The sequence below is a fragment of the Phacochoerus africanus genome, chromosome 1 (genome assembly GCF_016906955.1).
Source record: "Phacochoerus africanus isolate WHEZ1 chromosome 1, ROS_Pafr_v1, whole genome shotgun sequence".
Classification (NCBI taxonomy): domain Eukaryota; kingdom Metazoa; phylum Chordata; class Mammalia; order Artiodactyla; family Suidae; genus Phacochoerus; species Phacochoerus africanus.
Window position 1 is genome coordinate 214,583,400 of NC_062544.1, and position 22,205 is coordinate 214,605,604.

Consider the following 22,205-nt stretch of genomic DNA (forward strand, 5'->3'; position numbering starts at 1 on the left):
CCAAAAACATCCTCTGGGCCTGAGAAAAGAAGCTTTTAGTGACCAGGATGATGCATGATGGATAACTGGATGATGCACCAATGCACTTATTTATTGATACAAAAAAAGTACCCCCTCATTTGAGTGGGGCTAATTACCACTCACCGCTTTCCACTAACTGGTGGCCAGGCTCCCTCCCAAGGAAGAAGGAGGGACGGGCTGTGGCAGAAGCTTCAGGTGAAGTCTTTTGTCAGAAAAATTCCACCTCACATTGTCCTCATCAGGGCCTTGCATTTTTGCCTTTGGAGTCTGTGCTGAGTTACAGGTGACCTTAGACAGGCTCTCTTGTTTAGGTCCACACCCCACTTTGTCTTTATGAAATATGTGGCTTTTTACTTCATATATACACACCTTGGAATCTGAGATAACTAGAGAAATTTTTCCAGGCACTTCTGGCTCTTAACTGCTTTGGTAATATCATTTCCGCTAACTTTGGTCGTCTCCAGTAATTCTCTCTCTCTCACCTTCTCTCTCTCTCTCTCACCTTCTCTCTCTCTCTCTCTCTCACACACACACACACACTCACACACAGAAGCATAATTAAACACTTTCCTTCCTAATGCCATATTTTATAAATTTTTGCTTCCAACAATAATAGTAATCAGCACTTTATGAACACGTGTGTCCTTATATGTATGTAAGGACACTTTATTAGACATCATCTGTTTGAATAGGTGCAAAACGAGAAAAGAAAAACTATTTAAAAATTGGATTTATAAACAGTGGTGTTATAGAAACTGCTGTCTATTTCTACCTAATTATAGTGCAGCTTAATAATAATTATATCATCAAATTTATATTCTGTTACTTCCATACTGAATGTCATTTTCCTACCTTTTAGAGCCCAGCCCCCATATTTCATGGTCATCTGCTCTTGTGGCCCATTATCTAAGTCATTCAGCAAAGATTTGAGCACCCTCTATGTTAGGTTCTGTGGCTATAGAGATGGATAATACATGGTGCTTGTCTTGAAGCACATATGATTTAACAAATGTGTAAATAGGAATTCCCGTCTTGGCACAGCAGAAACAAATATGACTAGGAACCATGAGGTTGCGGGTTCAATCCCTGGCCTTGCTCAGTGGGTTAAGGATCCGGTGTTGCCATGAGCTGTGGTGTAGGTCATAGACGAGGCTTGGGTCTGGCATTTCTGTGGCTCTGGCATAGGCCAGCAGCTATAGCTCCGATTGGACCCCTAGCCTGGGAACCTCCATATGCCATGGGTGTGGCCCTAAAAAGACCCCCCCAAAAATTTAATAAATAAATCACGACATAGTATGTTAAGTATTAAGACAGAAATGTAAAGACATTAGTAAACTAGCACCTCTTTAGGGAATTTGGAGAAAGCCACCATAAGGAGGTACTAGATGAACTGGGCTTCTAAGCACGAGTAGAAGCCTCCCCCTACTAACTTTACTCTATGTGGGAAGAGACATCTTTGGATCCCCCAAGGCACACAAAATATCTTTCTTCCGTTGTAGGTGCTAAGCAAATATGCCGGGATGAATGTTTGATTTATTTTTGTCCAACTTACTTTATAAAACTTATTCTGCCCCACTATGAAAGAGGAAGGGGGTCAATTGAATACATATGGTCCCCTTATTCAGAGAAATATTCAAGTTGTCTTGTTTCTTTTTATTTAACAAGTATTTCCTGAGCACCTTTCATATGCCAAGCACTGTCTTAGACACTAGGGATACTGCACTGTGCAAACTCTTTCATTCTAATTGAGGGAAACATAATATACAAGACAAATAAATAAAATATGTATTATGCTAGGTTGTGATCAGTGTTATGAAGAATATCAAAGCAGAGGAGAGGTGTTGCATAGATCCACTGAAAGCAGTGGAGGAGTTGGCCAAGTGGATATCTGGAGGAGATGCATTCTAAGTAGACTGAGCAATGCATGCAAAGGTCCTAAGGCAGAAGCATGCATTCAAGGCCTGACACATTCAAGGAACAAGAAGCAAGGAAGTCAGTGTGGCTCAGGTGCAGTAAGCAAGTTCAAGAGGCCAGCAGAGGGGCGCAGATCGTGTATGGTTTTACCGGCCATTGTGAGAACATGGCTTTTTTCCAGTATGAAATGGGAGGGTTTGAAGCAAGAGTGGCACAGTCTGCCTTACATTATAAAAAGACAGTTCCGGCTGATGTACTGAGTCTACACCGGGGGTTGAAGGGTGAGGTGGAAACAGAGGCCTGCTGGGAGGATACTAGCCATTCAGGTGAGAGATGATGGCAGCTTGGACTAGGGTGAGAGCCGTGGAGATGGTGAGGAGGGGTCACATGCTGGGCCTACTTTGATGACAGAGCCAACAGAATTTCTTCGTGAATGGGACAAAAATGTGAAAGAAATAGAGAAACAAGAAATAGTTCTGGGCTACTTTGCTGTACAGCAGAAACTGACACAACACTGTAGTTCAACTATGCTTAACTTTAAAAATTTTTTTTGAAAAGGAAAATGAGTTCCCACTGTGGCGCAATGGAATCCAAAGGGTCTCTGCAGTTCCAGAACACAGGTTCCATTCCCGGCCTGGCATGGTGGGTTAAAGGATCCAGCGTTGCCATATCTGTGGCATAGGTCACAACTTTGGCTCAGAGCTGGTCCCTGGCCTGAGAACACCATCTGTCACAGGACAGCCAAAAAAAAGGGGGGGGGGGGGAGAAAAGAAAAGAAAAGAAAGAAAGAAATTGTTCTAAGGATTTGGGCTTAAACAACTCAAGAATGCAACTGACACTAAGTGGGATGAGGAAGGTACAGGCAGAGCAGGTTTAGGAGAAAGGTTAATACTTTTATCTTGGAAATGTTGAATGTAAGGTAACTTTTGGTGGCAATCCACGAAGAATCATCCACATGGAGAGGGTGAACATATATATTAACAGTAGTTGTGTTAGATACAACAATAGAAAAAATAAGCCACATTTAATTTTTTAAAATAACATGACTTTTGAGCTGCAGGGGAGGAATAATTGAGTATTGTTTGTGTCGAGAATTTGAAATTCAAGTCAATTCAGCAGGCACTCTCTGTGATCCTACTACAGGCCAGATGCTCTGAGAGGTTCAGGGGATACCGAGATAAGCATGTGCAATTCCTGCTCTGAAGGAGCTCGTGTTTCAGCAGGCTCCTAGGCCAGCCACACTAAGTGCTATAATCAGGGTCCAAACCAAGAACCAGAGGAGCATAAAGGTGGAAGGCAGCAGTGAGGGTGCACAAAATCCCTCCCTGCGTCATAAGAATGTGTCCCTGGGCAACACTGAGTATGTTAAGGTAGGATGGAAGCACACAGTACGTGAGGATGGGTGATCAGGTCACGATTTACTGAAACACGACACACACGCCAGGGGAAGTCCAAGGACATCCTGGGACAGGGAAGACACCCCCACCCCCTTACACGTACACCCAGGCATATGTGAGCCAGGGTCCCACTGCCATGTCTGGGTAAGGCCTTAGGTCTGCTGATGTACGTGGGAACCTTCCAGGTACATCTCAGCGTAGTATCATGGTTCCAGTCCCGGTGAGGTTCAGGTCACAGGCAGCGCTGCCCCCTTCCACACACGGCTGTGCCTGGTCGCAGCTGATGTTCTTCAGCCCCTCCTGACGCGCAGCAGGGAGACTTGGATGGGAGGCGTAAGCACCTGCAGTTCACGGTGGAACTGGTCGGCAAAAGGAGCAGGTGGCACTTCCAGCCCATGTGGCCCCTGAACTCACCACAGGTCAAGGACCAGAAGTGACAGCAGGGGAGGAGGCCAGCAACACTTCCTGAGCCTCTTCCAGGCTAGCCATGGGCTGAGTCCTTCGTGCCATTTAAGCCCCACAGTAACCTTAGAGCAAGTAGTATCTGCCTTCTTTTACAAGGAAGAAAAGTAACACAGAGTAACTTACCAAAGGTCATGCAGTTAGGGACTGGGATTCACATGCAGATCCACCTGGCTCCAAAGCTTGTTGTTCGTCTGAGCCCTGAGTTCTATGCCAGGGGCCAGCTCCCAACAAGAACTGAGACCAGCACCTGCATGGTCTGGTTCCTGCACCTCTGATCTGCTCTTATCCCCCTGGCTTCTCTCTGACCCCTGAAATAGTTTCCAGTTTGGGGGCTCATATCTGACATGGCCCTGGCTTCCCTCTTCAACCAGGATTCACACTTGCCTCTTGGATTATCACGTGCAGCGGGAATTTGTCTTTATTTAGCTGTCCCACTTCAAAACCCCATGCCATGTTCTGGGAATACCTCATTATGTGAGTCCTGATAGGCTCTCCTTCCACTAAGAGAAATTTTAGGACCCAGGTATTCCTCTTCCCAGCAGCCCCTGGCAGCAAGATCTGGACACAGAGCTAGGCTGAGCTAATTCATTCTAATCTTCCAAGGACTCATACCATTCCCCAAAACCCTCACCCCAGAATTCTGCCACTGGAAACTTTGTCCAGTGATCTGGGGTTTTAGGAGAATTTCCCCAACTTATTTACAAATATAATCTTGTGTGTGTGTGTGTGTGTGTGTGTCTTTTTGCCTCTCCTAGTGCCGCTCCCACTGCATGTGGAGGTTCCCAGGCTAGGGGTCTAATTGGAGCTGTAGTCGCCGGCCTACGCCACCGCCACAGCCACAGCCACATGGGATCCTAGCTGCTTCTGCAACCTATATCACAGCTCAAGGCAACACTGGATCCTTAAACCCACTGAGCAAGGCCAGGGATCGAACCCGCAACTTCATGGTTCCTAGTCGGATTCGTTAACCACTGAGCCATGACAGAAACTCCTACAAATATAATCTTGATTCCCATCTAGCACATACATCAGTGGTTGGGGGAGGGGCGGTTCTGTCTAGTATCCCCATTTCCTTTGGGGTCTCTCCTTCCCAGTCTGTGTGATTCATGTCAGGCTGTCAGTCGAGGTGGCCCTTTCAGGTCAATGAGATCAGTCTTTCCCTAGTACCATATGCAGATCTTGGGAGAAGGAAGTACCTTGTGAATCTAGGGCTGTTTCAGCCACCCTTCCTTACATATGAAGAGACTCTGAGGAATGAAGGGAGCAGAGCTAAGAGGGGGAGAGAGAGAAAATCTTGGTGACCCTGTTTGAGCTTCTGTATCCAGCCATAACTGAAGCTAGAGAGCCACTTCTAGGTTTCTCAGGCAATGTCTTACCTTTTCTGTGTAAGCTACAATGAGTTAGGTTGCTGCCACTTGCAACCAAAAGTCCTGCCTATCTGCCCATTAATATCATTGACCTTCACCCGGGAACCAGAAGGCCTGATCTTCCTAGGGCCTGAGGGAAAAAAGTGAGCAAAGACATTTTTTCTTTTTAGGGCCGAACCTGTGGCACATGGGAGCTCCCAGACTAGGGGTCGAATCAGAGCTGCAGCTAATGGCCTACACCACAGCCACAGCAACACCAGATCCAAGCTGCACCTGTGACCTATGCTGCAGCTCACAGCATCGCCAGAGCCTTAACCTGCTGAGCGAGGCCAGGTCATAAACATGCATTGTCATGGATACTAGTCAGTTTCTTAACCCACCGAGTCACAACAGGAACTCCAGGAAAGAGTTTTTTTATATAGTAGAGAAGGGGAATTCAGAACTCAGGAAAAACAGAAAGAAGTAAAGCCAAACACAGATCCTTAGATTTCACTCCTAATGCTGCGTAAGACCAGACCCTCCCAAGTGTAGCAGATGTTCTATATCCTGCAGATCTTCCCCAGAGTCCCTGAGAACCTCTCCCTCTTCTCTGCTCCCTGGCACAAAAAGAGCCCACTCACCTGCTGCATCAGCCTCTCTGTCACTGTGGGGTCAGTGAGGTCTTCTGGGGAGACCACACTCAGCCTCAGGAGGAGGAAGCCTCCATTCCTGCCTGCAAGATGAGAACAGTAGGGAGATGAAAATATGGGAATCAAGACGCTGCCCAGCCTCTGTCCCCACTCTGCATGTATGTGGCCACGCTCGTGCGTAAATGTGTCTGTGTTCACACAGGATCTTGCATGTACTCAATGCAAAGAGAAAGAGGATCCCTTCTCTCCAATAATTGGGCCCATGGCAGTGTCTTCCCAACAAGAGTGAAGGAAATGATGGCCAAAGGCCCTGTCCACATTTGGAGAAGTCAAAAGAGCAACATGAGGAAGGAGAAATGAAAGTGGATCTAAAATGTGCTCAAGGTCTGGAGGCCCTGGATGGGGCTGTTGGGAAAGGGGCCAGCCCAGGAGAATGTTGCAGAGAGGCTGCCTCTCTGAGGGGATGCGCTCAGCCAGTTCTCCCAGCTCTAAGTTGGTGGAGGTCTTCCAGTCCAGCCTTCCCCACTTAGAAGATTAGTAGGCAACTTCTGTCTTTTCTTGAGCCTTAACCTGCCTGCCTTTACCTGCCACCCCGTAGTTGTTTCTTCCTATCAGAATACCACTAGCACTGATCCAGCAAGTGCACTTCTAGAAGTTTATCCTACAGAAAATAACACAATGTGAAAAGTATACTATTGACTGCAGCACTGTTTGTCATAATAAAATACTGGAAACAACTTAATGTCCATCCATAAAAGACTGGTTTAATTTATTAGGGTAAAACAAAATGGAATCCTGATAAGTTGCTTAAAAAAAAAAAAAAAAAAAAAAAAAAGCCTGTCTCAGAGATCTATGTTTATCACACACTCCCCTTGCATGAAAGATATTATATAGGAGTTCCTATTGTGGCTCCCCAGGTTAAGAATCTGACTGGTATCAATGAGAGTACCGGTTCAATCCCTGGCCTCACTCATTGGGTTAAGGATCCGGCGTTGCCATGAGCTGTGGTGTAGGTCGAAGACATGGCTTGGATCCTGTGTTGCTGTGGCTGTGGCTTAGGCTGACAGCTACAGCTCCGATTAGACTCCTAGCCTGGGAACCTCCATATGCCTCAGGTGCATCCCTAGGAAAAAAATATAGATAGATAGATACATACATAGATAGATACATAGATAGATAGATACTGATATCAATATCATATAGATATAGGTCATATTTTTCATCTTCCTTTTTATGCTTCCAGATCCATATTTCATGTCCAGAAGAGGGTTCACAAGAAAGTGATACCATCAATTATGTGTGTAAGGAAGATATATTAATAAACTGAGATTTTAAAAATAAAATGAAAGCTCAATGGGAGACTGTGAGTTTCAGAATCAGACTTTCATTTGGAATCCACTGCTACTTTTTTTTTTAACCTTCTTTAAATCTGTTTTCTCCCCTGTCAAGTGGGGTAATAACACAACATTTCATAAGGTGGTTTTGAAGGTTTAGTTAGAGGAGATAATGCATGCAAAGCTCATGGTATACTGCCTGGCAGCCGAGAGAATATTCAGCTGGTGCCAGTGCTTTACTGATTGTGAAATATTTTTATATCACCTCTGCCTGTAATACAAAAGATACTCAGTAAGGTGGTTATGATGAATATTTTTATTTCACCTCTGCAGAAAGGCAGGGCAAGTTGAAGAAACTATAGGAATGAGCATGAGGAAAGAGGGATGGCAAGTGGAGGTGGAGGCTACAGCCTGGCCAGGAGCTGGGCTGATCAAGCAGCTTCTGACAAGGGGCTTCTTCCCTGAGAATGTCTATTGTCTCAGAGATACAGCTTTAAACTCCCAAACATTTGCCCGATTTATTCATTTGTTTTAATTCAGCATTTATAGCTCCAATTCCAGAAAGCACACCTAGCAAGCTCTACTTTCATGGGGTCCCAGCTGCTCAGAGGGCAGCAACTTGGGCCAGATGCCAATGGTGTCTTCTATGTGGCTCTGGCTAAATCAGGAGCTTCCAGGTGTTCCCATTGTGGTGCATCAGAAAGGAATCTGACTAGGAACCATGACGTTGTGGGTTCAATCCCTGGCCTTGCTCAGTGAGTTAAGGATCTGGCGTTGCCGTGAGCTGTGGTGGAGGTAGCAGACGCAGCTGTAGATGCAGTTCAGATCTGGCGTGGCTGTGGCTGTGGTGGAGACCATCAGCTACAGCTCTAATTGACCCATAGCCTGGGAACCTCCACATATCACATGTGCAGCCCTAAAAACCAAAACCAAAAACAAACAAACAAAAAAACAGGAGCTTCCAGAGCAGGAGGACTGACTTTTAAATAAAATGTGGGGCCTTGACCGGCACACAGTAGTTACATAACAGTTAACTTCATAGAAGGGTAGAGCTGGAAAGGACTTCATTGCAACTCCCTTCAGCTACTGGTGGAGAAACTGGGTCCAGAGAAGGCAAGGGACCTGTCCCAGGTCGCTCAGGTTGTTAAGGACAGAGACAAGATCTCATACCATTTCTCCATACCCCCAGCACTGAACTTTTTCCATATGCTACCTTAACTTGCTTGTTACTGATTCTGGCAAGAACCGCTAGAAGATCATGGAGAGGTGACCTCAGAGAAGAACTCAGAGTAGGCTCCAGATCCCACTTTTCTCCCTACTCTTAAAACATGCAGACATCCTGTAGACTCCGACCTCCAAATCCCCAAAGATCACACAAGAGGGAGCCACTTACCTGCAGTAACATCTGTCCATCTTGGAACAGTGGTAGGGGTGGCTCTTGAGGGCTTCCCCGCAGCTGTGCTGGCCATCTTAGAGGTCTTTGCTGAGGCTGTGGTCTTGGTTAAAGTGATGTTTATTACTTGACTACTGCTGGCCGTCGTCAGATGGGCAGAAGGAAGCGGGTTCCTGCTAAGGGGAACAGGCCCACTGAATGTGCTGCCTGTGGTAGAAGTCTCTGAGGGGGTGGAGTTCATGATGGTGGCTACTTCAGAGAGGCTGTAGACCATGGCCGAGAACCCAGCAGGGGAGGTTGCTTTGCCTACTGTTGACCCAGCTTCTGTGGATGTTGTAACTGCCTCTGAGACCTTGGTGTGGCTTGTTCCAACAGAGAGGGTTGAGTTTCCTTCCAAGAAGTTAGTGCTGACTGTCATCAACTTTCCACTGGGAGGGGTGGCCTTGGCTGCTGTTGTTTCAGTCTCAGTGGTGCTACTGATGGTGAGTGTGCAATCAGGTGTGGTTGATACTGTGGCACTGGCTATTGACAAGATCTCAGCAGGGGCTGTGGTCCTGGAGAAGTGTGATGTGTCTTCATTGGAGTCAGGCAAAGCTGATGTTTCAGGAGCAGACAGGGCCTTTCCTCCTGTGGGGCTGTGATTTATGTCTGAGGTCCCAGGGATAGTGGCAGTTGCTTCCATTTCTATAAAACTGCAGTTGATCACTTTGAGGATGGTGATGTTGGAGGGAACCAAGGCTTTAGCCAGAGCAGTAATGTTGGGTAACAGGGCTTGTGGGGCAATGGCTGGAACTGAGTTGTCAGAGGAGGTGCTGCTCTCTGAGGACAGGGCCTTAGCTTCTGCAGAGTAAGCCAATGTCAAGTAGTCAACCATGATCGTCTTTGCTTCTTCAGAGCTGTCAAAAGTGCAAAGGGTGTCACAGATGGCTTTCAAGAGATCTTTACCTGTAACAGTCTCAACTGTGGCCATTTCACTTCCCATGGGGCGGCTACGGGTGGCTGATGTCTCCAGAGGCATGGTCACAACCATGGACTTGGAAGGCATTGTTTTCACGAGGGCCCTGGTCTCTGCTGCAGGAAAAATGGCCTTGGTTTCCTGGGTCTCTGCTTCTGAAATGGTGCCACCTGGGATGAAGGCTCTATCAGAGGTCTGGGTGACCAGGGTTTGAGTTTCCAAAGTGATATGGCTTGGCACAGAGATTTCAGTGAGGTCAGTGGTCCAGAAGAGTCCCTCTGAGGTTGTCTCAGCTGCTGGAGTCATAGCAGACATATCTGCGTGGCCTGATCCATTGGTGCTGGGGCCTGTGTTGGGTAAGACCAGCTTCATGAGCTATGAGTTCCAGGGCACTGACTTAACACATGCTCTTGTGTTTATGCCCTGGGCACTCTGGGAGGAAGAATGAGGAGCTTTTACCCTCTTTTTAATCTCTGTGTGCAAGGAAGAAGGAGGTAATGTCGGGAGATCCAGTCCCACATGGCAGCCATGGAACTGGGATCACCCTGACTGATGTCCTCTGACGGCCCACTTGAGGCAAGCAAGCCCCAGAATCTAGCTGATTATTGGTCTGAAACCATCAGAGAGAATGTGTGGGGCCAGGATCCAGGAGGCACAAAGAAGGCAGAAGGAGGAGGAGCAAAGAAAGCAGAAGTCCAAGTGAGCCAAGAACTCTGGAGCAGGTACTATGAGGCTCAGAAGTTTTGGAAAGAACCCTTATCACTTTCCTATCAATTCTTATCTCATCTAGCAAATGTTTCCCCAGGTAAATAGAAATCCTTCAAAGACAAGAAACATCTGTGGTTTTGTGTTTAGAGGTAGCTGGGCAGGGGGGTGGGGGTAGGGAAAGGAACCTCCTAAACAGTGTGGATAGTGGCTGCTGCCAAAGAGAGGGGAGTGGGTAGAGTCCCCAGAGCTCTAGCAAAGGAAAAGCGCAAGCTTCCCTCTCTGCTCAAGCCTCTCCCGAACATGGGCCTGAGATGACAGGGATGGAACCCAAGAACTAGAGAAACCATGTACCAGGCATCTTCTACAGGTTAACAGGGAGCCAGGTGAGGCAAAATTACACATTTTAGAGAGAGATGCTGCTAGCACTTCTCTGCTAGCTTCTGCTCACTTGACTGACTCTCTAGGGTTGTGTGAGTGGCGGGCCAGTGGGTACTTGATGTCCGGGGAGGCTACAGCCCCGGGAATCTTTTATGAACTGACAAGAGTGCCTCTCCTGTCTACCCAGGGGAAGGAGCTCTCTCTGTAAGTGGGCCAAGGTCCCCCCTGGGGAGGGTTGCCAGATTTAGCAAATAAAAATACAAAATGCCCAGTTAATTTTTTTTTTTTTTGGTCTTTTTAGGGCCAAACCCACGGCATGTGGAAGTTCCAGGCTAGGGTTCAAGTCAGAGCTACAGCTGAGAGCCTACACCACAGCCACAGCCACAGCAACGAGGGATCTAAGCCATGTCTGCGGCTTACACCATAGCTCATGGCAATGCTGGATCTTCAACCCACCGAGTGAGGCCAGGGATCTAACCTGCATCCTCATGGATACTAGTTGAATTTGAATTTCAGATAAACAAGGGATGATTGTAATGACAATAATGATAATGATGGCAATAATTGAGTGATTGTTTAAATGATAATTTTTAGTAAGTGTTTTTCTCAAGTAATATTTGAGACGTACTTATATTTTTAAAGCCACATTACCTGAAATTCAAATTTAAATGGATAGCCTGTTTTTTATCTAGTAACCCTACTCTTGGAAGGAAAAGAACAGAATCTAAGCTCCTCTTTTCAGAGTTCTGATGGTTTAAGATGGGCTTTCTTCAGATCTAGGGGCCCCAAAGTACCCTAAAGTACCCAAGGACACATAGGAGGGCCAGGACCATTTGGTCACCTCTACCCAGGGTGTCAAGAAAGGTTCTCAGTTGGTCCTCCTGTGTCTCCCACTGGATGATGAAGAAGCACTGGCCAGGAAGCAGGAGAGTGGCATCCAGCTCCAGGTCTGTTGCCTACCAGCTCTGGAGTTCCATGACTTGCTGGTTCAAATCTTGACTCTGCTTCCTACCAGCAAGGCCAGTCACTGGACCTCCTCAAGGCTCCATTTCCTCCCCAGTGAAAGAGGGTCACAATACTGGCCTTGCCATGGTGGTGAGGACCAGAGTAAAAGGAGGATGGGGAAGCTGTGAAGTTGCAAAGCACGCAGCGGGTTATGAAACACCCCTTGCTGACCATGTCCTGCCTGGGAGTCACTTGAGAGCACACAACCCACACAACCTACTTTAACACTAGGTACCCACAGGCAAATAAGATGAGTCGTGGAATTTGCTCTCATTACCTGTTCAGTGAGGTCCACTTGCCCATGCAAATCACGCTTTTATAGGAATATACTTGCTTTTCCCCACTTCAAAGCCCAAAATATTTCTCTGAGCCTCTCAGTTCCCACAGGAGGAGGCCCACACAGCCTGAAGCCCAAACTGTGGGATCTGACCACTGAGCTCCCCTGACACACTGTCTTCCTTTCTTGGGTGCCCCGTGTTGTCATCTTGCTATGAAACCTCCTCATGCCTCCCAAACCCATAGCCTCTTCATCTCTGGGACTCTCAAAAACCCCCACCTAACACTCTTACCCTCCAGGCATCTTCCCAAACCACAAGCAAAGCCCACCCTGGTCCCTTTCAGCTCTAGAATGTTGCAGCTCTCCTGACCTACTCCTCCAGTCAAACTGGTAGAGAGGAAATCATATGGACTTTGGACCCCAAGTTCAAGTCCCCTCTCTGCTGTTTGCTCTGCTGCTTACCAACCTTGTGACCTAGACAAATCTCCCAGCTCCAAGGCTGCATTTTCTCATCTGTAAAATGGAGCCAGGGATACCTATTTCATAGGGTTGTGAATACTACATTAAATTTAATGTCAAAAGTGCTGGTAGATCATGAGTGCACGCAGGAGGCAGTGTTTTCCAGTAGTTAGTCATGTGTGGAATAAAATCCTGCTCTACAGACGAGTTACTTAATCCCAGTTACAAGCCTCAGTCTCCTGACTTTGAAGGCTGGTGGGGAGGGGTGGGGGGAGGAGAGTAAGAATGAAAACTGAATCTCACAGGATTATTGTGAGGATAAAAATATAGTGATGGGAGCATATGGGAAATCTTTTTACCTTCTTTGCAATTGTACTGTGAAACTAAAATTGCTCTAAAAAAAGAGTCTCTAGAAAAAATGATTAGGAGTTCCCATCGTGGCTCAATGAAAACAAATCTGACTAGCATCCATGAGGACACAGTTTCAATTCCTGGCCTGGTTCAGTGGATTAAGCATCCGGCATTGCCAGGAGCTGTGGTGTAGGTTGCAGATACAGCTCAGATCTGGTGTTGCTGTGGCTGTGGCGTAGGCCAGTGGCTACAGCTCTGATTTGACCCCTAGCCTGGGAACCTCCATATACTGCAGGAGCAGCCCTAAAAAAAAAAAAAAAAAAAGACAAAATAATTAGGCATGATAATGATGTGTTACTGTAGATTCCTCGATTGTAAAACAGTACCTCTCTGGTGAGGGATGTTGATAGTGGAGGAGGCTGTGAGTGGACAGAGGGTAAATAGGAATCTCTGTACTTTCTGCTCAATTTTGCTGTGAACCTAAAACTGCTCTAAAAAAATGAAATCCATTTTTAAAAAAGATAATGCAGGTAACAAGCTTGGCATAGTTCCTGTTACAGATCAATGTTCAGTCTCTTCTTTCATAAAAGCCCCTTCTCTCTCTGAATCTACCCTCTATAAGCAGTTTGTGATGGTCAGACACTTTACACAAAAGTGATTTTTTAGAGGAAACCCATACTAGAAAATAAACTTGGAGGAGGAGAAAGAATCTTGTCAAGCCACATTCTTCGGCTGTGTCAGATTTATGATCAGCCTGCATCTCCCTGGCCCCCCACCCTCTCCACCCCACATACTCACACCCGCACTGGAGAAAGACAAACCCTCAGCAACCTCACAAGGACATTACCTGACGGTACATGGACTTCAGCATCATACACACAGGCTTAAGCTGACCCGTTGCCATTTGTGCAGCCTTTATCAACTATAGTAATACTTCACAGATAGCTTTATGGTTGATTATCATTAACCCAAGAGAGCTCCCTCAGCCACAAAGGGCTGCAGTACAGAAACTCCCACCCAGAACCCTGTCAGGAGAGAAGGCCATTGGCACCCTCCTGCCCTCTTACCTGCAAAGCTCCCAGGGACCCCAGCCTTCCAGCAGAAGAAGAAAAGGGGCAGAGCCAGGCCCCAGAGACAGTCCATCTTATCTGGGGCTCCGGCCACCATTGCCCAGCAGATCTGCCCACTGCCTCTCCCTGCTACCTTTTCCTGCTTCCTCAACCCCGGGGAGGAGGGGCAGGCCTGCCTAGGTGTAACTGGGTAGTTTCCAGGATGCAGCCGGGTGCTCACCGGGCTGAGAGCTGGCAGGTTGTGCGTCAAGGCTTGGTGAGCTCAGCAGTGCCCCCCTTGCCCAACGACCTCTCCTCTCTGCAGTGTGATTTGAAGATAGGGAATCATTTCCATAATAATACCTACTTCCTGGGTCCTACAGTCCAGGAGGTCATGGAAGATGGTTTTTCACACACATTTTCCCCTTCCCGCAACCCTTCCTCCCTATCCTGTCCCCTTGTGCAGGGGTCTTGGGCTTTTAGTTAGAGAGACCTTGGTTTTATTCCTAATCCTAGACTTTTTAGCTCTACAATGTAGGGCAAATTAAAGGATTTTCTGAATTTCAACCTCCTGATCTATAAAATCCGTATCTCACTGGGTTGTTTTGTGAGGATTACATGAGATAATAAGGCTCTAACACAATGCCTGCTACATACTTGGTACTCATTGAAAACATACACTTTTTGTTTGTTTGTTTGTTTTGGTCTTTTTCCAGGGCCACACCCGCGGCATATGGAGGTTCCCAGGCTAGGGGTCCAATCGGAGCTGTAGCCACAGGCCTACGCCAGAGCCACAGCAACGCCAGATCCGAGCCACGTCTGCGACCTACACCACAGCTCGTGGCAACGCCGGATCCTTAACCCACTGAGCAAGGCCAGGGATTGAACCCACAAATTCATGGTTCCTAGTCAGATTCATTAACCACTGAGCCATGACGAGAACTCTGAAAACATAGACATTTTAGGTGCTCAGTAAATGAGAAGTCCTAATATTGACTCTGATCCTAAAGCAATAGAGAGAAGGAACAGCCCCCTGAGGTCTGCAGGAGATAGCTCTCCAGGGCAGGGCAGGACCCTGATCCCTAAAATCCTTCTGTCTGACAGCCTGTGACCCCACATTCCAGTCAGAGCCAGGACCACATCCTGGACCAGACTGGAGGAGCAGGGTAGGGATGGCACTAGCTGGGAGCAGGGAAAGGATAGGGTGCTGGTCTGAGTTCCAGGGCCTGGGAAGAGGGACATTAAGGGTGATGACCTAGGGAAGCTTGGGGATTTGACCACAGGAAGGACAATGAGGCTGGAGAATGTATTTCCAAATGCCCGCGTGAAGAATCTTATCCTCTCAAAGAGCCGAGAACATAGGCTGTTATGGCCACACCCAGTGGCCAGACAAGGTAGCTTGGGGATTTCAGGGCAAGAGTTTTATGATAAAAACAGCTCTAGAGTAGAGGAAAGTTTGCTGGACCAGCATCAAGAAACCACAAAGTCTCACGGCTAGAAGGAATTTTAAACTGGAATCAGAAAATCTAGGTTCTGTTTCCAGCTCCTTCCTTAATGGTGGCCCAGGAGCTGTAATCTTGGACAAGTTATTTGCCTTCCCTGAGCCTCTGTCAATAAGATCTCTGAGGTCTTCTTGGCTATAAAGTCTGAGGTTCTGCATTTGGTGAGAGACACTCTCTTTTAGAACTTCACCCTGTGTTGGGATAAAGGGAGTCATCCCAGGGCATGGGAGTAGTGGAGTGGGAAGACTCTGTGAGAAGAGAGGTCCATCTGGGACACAACCCAGCACTTAAGGTCAGGGATCTGGGGCCCCCGTTCCAACCACTCTTAATCTGTAGAGTACTCCTGCCAGGGTAAGCCTTTCCACCCTCCCATTCAACCTCAGTCCTTCATTTTATAAAATGGGAGAATGGGTTTTCCCTTGGGCAGGGGATAGGTGGGGAGAGGAGGTCTCAGGGCCACAGCTATGACCTCAATTCTGTTGATTTGATCTAATAATGAGTGATTTAGTGTGAGGCTTCGCCCTTGAGAAGACAGAGAAATCTAGCAAGAATGCTGCTCCTTTCTCCTACCTCCCTCCCCTCTTGGCCCACAGGGCTGCCCCACCCCAGCAGGAGAGGGACTTCCTCATTCCAGCAGCCAGTGGCTTTATCTACAGACTAAGGTACTTCAGGTGCCTTTTTCACCCCCACTATGGACTTCCCCTCTCCATTTCCTCTTTCTTTTCATCATCAAAGTGATCAACAATTCAGCTCTAGCCCAGTAGCCTATGATGGAATCTAACCAGGAACCTTGCTAGAAAGGAAGCCCAGGTGAATGCTTTCCTGGGTTTTGCTGAATTTTGTCTGGTCCATTTTCCTCTGTATCTCGGGGGATGTCCAAGCTTGGACACATAACAGCTGGCCCTGGGCTAGAATAGTCTTATCCAGAAAGTTCTGGACATTTTGTTCAGCCAAACTCAGCTCTTACCCTGAATGAACCAGGATGCTAGGTTTATTAAGTTAGCATATACGGAGCACCTACTAAATGCCAGACACTGTGCTAGGCACTTGGGGAACATCACTGATTAAAACAGATCCCTAACTTCCTAGTGAAGAGAGATAGCAAACAATAAACATAATAAATAAGTGAATTACATAGGGATGAATTGTTTGGAAGAAAGCAAAAAAAAAAAAGACAGGTAAGAAAACCTGGTGCCATATAGGGAGGTGAGGGGCAGATTTCAGTATTAAATGGCACCACAGCTTTTAAGCAAAGATCCCAAGTTGGAGAGAAAAGTCAGCCAAGTGGCTACATAGGGAAGAATACTCCAGATAGTGGAATTGCTAGAGAAAGATCCAGAGGCCTCAGGCAGGAGCAAGTTCACGAAGCATCAAGAGCCCATCTGGTGGAGCCATGTGAAAGGGCAGAGTTGGGGAGCAGAGGAACAGGGTGATGCAGGGGTAGATGACAAAGGGCCTGGCTGGTCTTAGGGGCTGGTGCTCTGAGTGAGGTGGGAGCCACCCCGGGGCCATTCTGCGTAGAGGAGTGATGGGATCTCCTTAGCTTTTAGAAGGACCACTCTGGAATGGTCCCGCTGTGTGCAGGAATAGAAACTGGGATAGACACTGGAAGTTAGAAGGCTTTTGCCCTAATCCAGGAAAGAGACGAGGGTGGCTCTGACCACAGTGGTCCAGAGTAGGTAGTGGGAGTTGGTCACATTCTGGAGATAGATATATATATACATACACACACACAGGGCCTTGCCACGTGCTGTCAGGCAGTTTTTTCTTTTCTTTCTTTTTATCTTTTTTTAGGGCCGCACCTATGGCATATAGAGGTTCCCAGGCTAGGGGTCCAATCGGAGCTACAGCTGCTGGCCTACACCACAGACACAGCAATGCCAGATCTGAGCGGCATCTGCAGTCTACACCACAGCTCATGGCAATGCCAGATCCTTAACCCACTGAGTGAGGCCAGGGATTAAACCTGTGTCCTCATGGATACTAGCTGGGTTTGTTACCACTAAGCCACAATGGGAACTCCCTCTGGATATATTTTGAAAGTAGAGTCAACATGATTTCCTGTCAGATTGATGTGCACTGTCCAAAGAAGAGAGAAGTCAAGAAAATTATAGACTTTTCAACCTGAACAGAGGAAGGATGGAACTATCATCGGTGTCATTTTGGTCTCTGGTCAAGGGTACTTAGAATCCCCTCCCCCACAATAAACCAGTGCATATTGTGGGGGTAAATCTGACTCAAGACAAAGATGTCCAGTAAAGCCTAAGCACTGGCCTACTAAGGGTCTGATAAAAGAGTTAACTTAGTAAAAATGTCCCTGCAATATAAGGTTACAGATCTGCTAGGCCACTGAGCTATGGCTTAGGTCCACAGGCTGCAGCAAAGTGGTTCTGTGTAAGTTGGGAGGAAAAAAATTTTTGTGTACCATTTCAAGTCCTCTTGGCCCTGCTTCCTATTTCAGCCACTGCTGCAGTGACTATTTTCCAAGGAGCAACCAGGCAGGGCCTTGCCATGTGCTATCAGGCCTCTGTCCCAGCATTTCCTTGATGCCAAGGCTTGGGATGCTTCTGGGAGCTGCTCAGCCCTTACATAGGGCAACAAAGAACTAGGAGAATTAGCCCATATAGAGCAACTCTTAAGCCATGGGGAACGAGAGCCCATGGACATAGATTCATCCCTGGGATAGAAGGGTCTCAGAGAAACAAGGCTGCTTGGAAGGTCCCAAGGAGCGATCAACCATTTGGCCATAGCAGGAGCCAACTGGATAACACCTCTTTGTACCGGCTCTCCCTTCTCCCCTGCACCACTTCCCCTTTCCCTTGGGATTATGTTTCGAAATAAATTTTTCGGGCTCTTCTTTCAGAGAAACTAAGGTAAAACAATCCATAGCCAATGATTGGACTCTGTGCTGACCAGGGCATCCAATGCTATTATCTTTTACTAGAAACCAGTGGTCAGATTAAAGGCCTAGAGCAAGGCTTGTCCACTCAGTTGGACACATAGGATTAGGGAAGCAGATAAGGCCAGAAATGTGCCTGGGGCTGTGTGGTGGAGGACTTTGCATGCCATCCATGGGAGGTTAGCCTTATTCTGGAGACAACAGGAAGCCAGCGGTAGTTTCTGTAAGGGGAACTGGCAACACCAGAGCTCTGCTTTGGGCAGTGCAATGCAGTACAATGTGGGCTGAGACCAGTTAGGGCAAGAGGACCAGTGAGAGACTATGACCTAGGATTTGGGCAGTGGGATGTAAAGGGGGCAGACACAAACTGTGTTGTAAAGTAGCATTAGAAAGGCTTGGCACCTTGCAGAAGAAGACCAGAAGCAGAGAGAAGTAAAAGATGACATTGAGGTCTGGAGCCCAGGAGGCTGAAGGACACAGAGCCGTGCACAGAACAGGAGGAAGAGCAGGTTTGGGAGGGAAGGTTGGGCTCAGCAGACCCCAGAGCCCCTAGCATCACTTTTCTAGTGTTTTGCAATCCTGCACATGAGACTCCAGGAAGGCCACGCCCAGCCCACCAGAGGACGGTCACCGTGGGAAGAGAAGGGGGCAGACAAGAGACAGAGGGCTCAGGCCAGGCTATTTTGGGACTTACAGGCAGTACTACGGAGCCCAGGAAGGAATACTGAGGAGAAAAGCAAAGGATTACTGAGGCGCAGGGGCACTAGGTTCTTACTTTCTAATTTCAAGAAATGTTTGCTATACTGGCTGTAATCATCACAAAACAATAAATACCATGAGCCAAAGTTTTGTTTTATAATTTGTATGGCATGATTCTATATGCATGTCTTAAACATGTCTTAAACATGTTTAAGACAACTGTAGCTTCCTGTTTTCCTCTGGTTGAGCCAATGGGGAAGCACACAGGGTGGCAGCTGAGGGACAAGCACCACTGAGCGCAGTGATCACAGCCCCAGGAGGCCCAGGAGGGAAGGCTGAGCTCTGCTCCAGCGGCCCTGCTGGCACCAGGTAGGAAGGAGCTCCAGGGAGGTGTCAGGCTCTCTTCGGGAGTCCCTTCACTGAAATGGAGAGGGGCATTGCCAGGAGGCTGGCTTGGAAAAGCTGCTGGACCTAGGTGAGCAGTAAGCGAAGGCCAGTTCCCTCTCTAGCTTATTTACTTTTCCCCAAATATCAGCTCTCTCTCACTGTACATCTACCAAGAACCCTAGGCGCAGGGGCACTAGGTTCTTACTTTCTAATTTCAAGAAATGTTTGCTATACTGGCTGTAATCATCACAAAACAATAAATACCATGAGCCAAAGTTTTGTTTTATAATTTGTATGGCTGATTCTATATGCACTTAAACATGTTTAAGACAACTGTAGCTTCCTGTTTTCCTCTGGCTTCCACAACAGCCCTACAAGGCAAGCTCTAGGGCACAGATGAGGAAGCTGAGGCTTAGAAAGCCTCAGAAGGCTGAGGCTGTGATTTCACAGATCACAAATTAAGAATGCTTTTTATGGAGTTCCTGTTGTGGCTCAGTGGTTAACGAACCCAACTAGTATCCATGAGGATGTGGGTTCAATCCCTGGCCTTGCTCAGTGGGTTAAGGATCCGGCGTTGCTATGATCTGTGGTATAGGTCACAGACACGGCTCGGATCCCGCATTGCTGTGGCTGTGGTGTAGGCCAGCAGCTGTAGCTCCAATTCCACCCCTAGTCTGGGAACCTCCGTATGCTGTAGGTATGGCCCAAAAAAAAGACAAAAGACAAAAAAAAAGAATTGTTTACATGTTTATGAGTTCCCTTGTGGCTCAGTGGGTTAAGGATCTGGCATTGTCACTGCTGTGCACAGGTTTTATCCCTAGCCCAGGAACTTCCACATGCCATGGGTACAGCCAAAAAAAAAAAAAAAAGAATGCTTTTTACATGTTTAAATGGTTGAAAAAGGCCAAAAGACGAACAATATTTCATGACACATGAGAAGTACATGAACTCAGTGCAGGTGACCATGGGCAGGAACCCTGGCTTCTACCCTAAAATTATGGCTAAATTGGTGCTCCTCCCAGCTCAGGCTCTTTGCCACCTTTGGTAACTGCTCCTGGAGTTTGGAGCCTGGAGGCCAGGGAGGCAGGAACAGGTTGCCAGTCACCCCTTCTAGGAGCATCTCCAGGGTACTCACCATGCTCTGCATCCATCCTAGATTGTTTCTGGCAGGGCTTGGTGGGTTCTCCATCCTCAGCACCACCTGCAGCATCAGGCTGGTGGCCCGAGGAGCTGAGAAACACAGGGTGAAAACTCCTGTCCTTGTCTCTGCCTCCCACCCCCTGCTGCTGCCCCAGCATCTCTGTGCAGACTCCTTTCTGTCCTCAGAAGTCTACATGGGACAGGTCAAGAGGAATTTAAACTGCAAGACAGGCAGGGACAGTTGGGTAGAACCCAGCCACCATATTCCCTACCCAATTCCCCAGCCTCCAATAGCTTAATCTCTCCTTGTGGGACCTGGAAAAGTGGCTCAGAGGGGAGCAGCAGGTGTCGAGGAGCAGTGGGGAAATGGACTGAATGCCAGGATCTCGGGATTGTCAGGGACTTTGGGAGACATCCAGTCCACACCCTGGCTTTGGCCTGAAGTACATGCAAGGGACTTGCCTCTGTCATTCATAGTGTCCAGCTCTGTTGGGGGTAGAAAGGAGCCTGCATGTGAATCCCTAGAGTTGCAGACGTCATGGTGGTCTGGGCAGCAGTCTGGTACCACGTGGCAGAATTCATCACAGTAGCAGCTTCCTCTCTTGCAGTGGTGGTCCATTTCAAGGCAGCAGAGGGGGTGGGGTTGGGAGCAGCTACCTGGAGAAAAAGGGACATTAAAAATAGAGAGAGGGAGTTCCCGTCGTGGTGCAGTGGTTAACGAATCCGACTAGGAACCATGAGGTTGCGGGTTCGGTCCCTGCCCTTGCTCAGTGGGTTAACGATCCGGCGTTGCCGTGAGCTGTGGTGTAGGTTGCAGACGCGGCTTGGATCCTGCGTTGCTGTGGCTCTGGTGTAGGCCAGTGGCTACAGCTCCGATTAGACCCCTGGCCTGGGAACCTCCATATGCCGCGGGAGCGGCCCAAGAAATAGCAAAAAGCCAAAAAAAAAAAAAAAAAGAGAGAGAGATTTAGGAGTTCCCATCATGGCTCAGTGGAAACGAATCTGACAATCTGACAAGTATCCATGAGGATGCAGTCTCAATCCCTAGCCTCGCTCAGTGGGTTAAAGATCCCTAAAAAGACAAAAACGAGAGAGAGAGAGAGAGAGAGAGAGAGAGAGAGAGAGAGAGACATTTAGCAAATGGTGCCAGGACAACTAGGTATCCATAGGCAAAAGAATGAATTTGGACCTCTATCTCATACCCTATACTAAAATTAACTCAAAATGGATCACAGATCTAAATGTAAGCGTTAAAACTATAAAGCTCTGCAAATTACCATGACCTTGGATTAAACAGAAGTTTCTTAGATATGACATCAAGTGAGGAGTTCCTGTCATGGCGCAATGGAAAAGAATCCGACTAGGAACCATGAGGTCGAGGGTTCGATACCTGGCCTTGTTCAGTGGGTTAATTATCCGGTGTTGCCATGAACTATGGGGTGTAGGTTGAAGACGTAGCTTGGATCTGGCGTTGCTGTGGCTCTGGTGTAGGCTGGCAGCAGTAGCTTTGATTAGACCCCTAGCCTGGGAAATTCCATATGCCATGGGCACAGCCCTAAAAAGACAAAAGACAAAAAAAAAAGCACAAGTGACAAAAGAAAGATTAGATGAAGTACACTTGCTGATAATTTAGAAGTTTTGTGCTTTTAGGGATACTATCAAGAAAAGGAAAATACAACCAATAGGATGGGAAAACATCTCCAAGTCACATATATGATAAGATAATTTTATTCGGAATATGCAAAGAACTCTCACAAACTCAACAACAACAACAAAAGACAAATAACCTAATTTTAAAAAGAGCCCAGGATATATCTGAGGATACACAAATGGGCAATGAGCACATGAAAGGCTTTCAACATCACAAATCATCAGG

At 47.4% G+C, this 22,205-nt stretch overlaps 1 protein-coding gene across 2 annotated transcripts; it reads right to left on the minus strand.

Moving 5' to 3' along the window:
• Nucleotides 1-3,334: 3,334 nt before the first annotated feature.
• On the minus strand, nt 3,335-13,983 carry MUC20 (mucin 20, cell surface associated). 2 transcript variants are annotated; one of them, XM_047790133.1, is made up of 4 exons: nt 13,721-13,983; nt 8,521-9,822; nt 5,785-5,876; nt 3,335-3,691 (listed from the first exon to the last, which is right to left on the minus strand). In XM_047790133.1, the coding sequence occupies exons 1-4, from the start codon at nt 13,818-13,820 to the stop codon at nt 3,623-3,625; spliced, it is 1,563 nt and encodes a 520-aa protein (XP_047646089.1). In that variant the 5' UTR covers nt 13,821-13,983; the 3' UTR covers nt 3,335-3,622. The 2 variants fall into 2 exon arrangements, with proteins under 2 accessions (XP_047646089.1, XP_047646096.1); XM_047790140.1 differs by having other exon boundaries at nt 3,335-3,673; nt 13,721-13,982.
• Nucleotides 13,984-22,205: the final 8,222 nt, after the last annotated feature.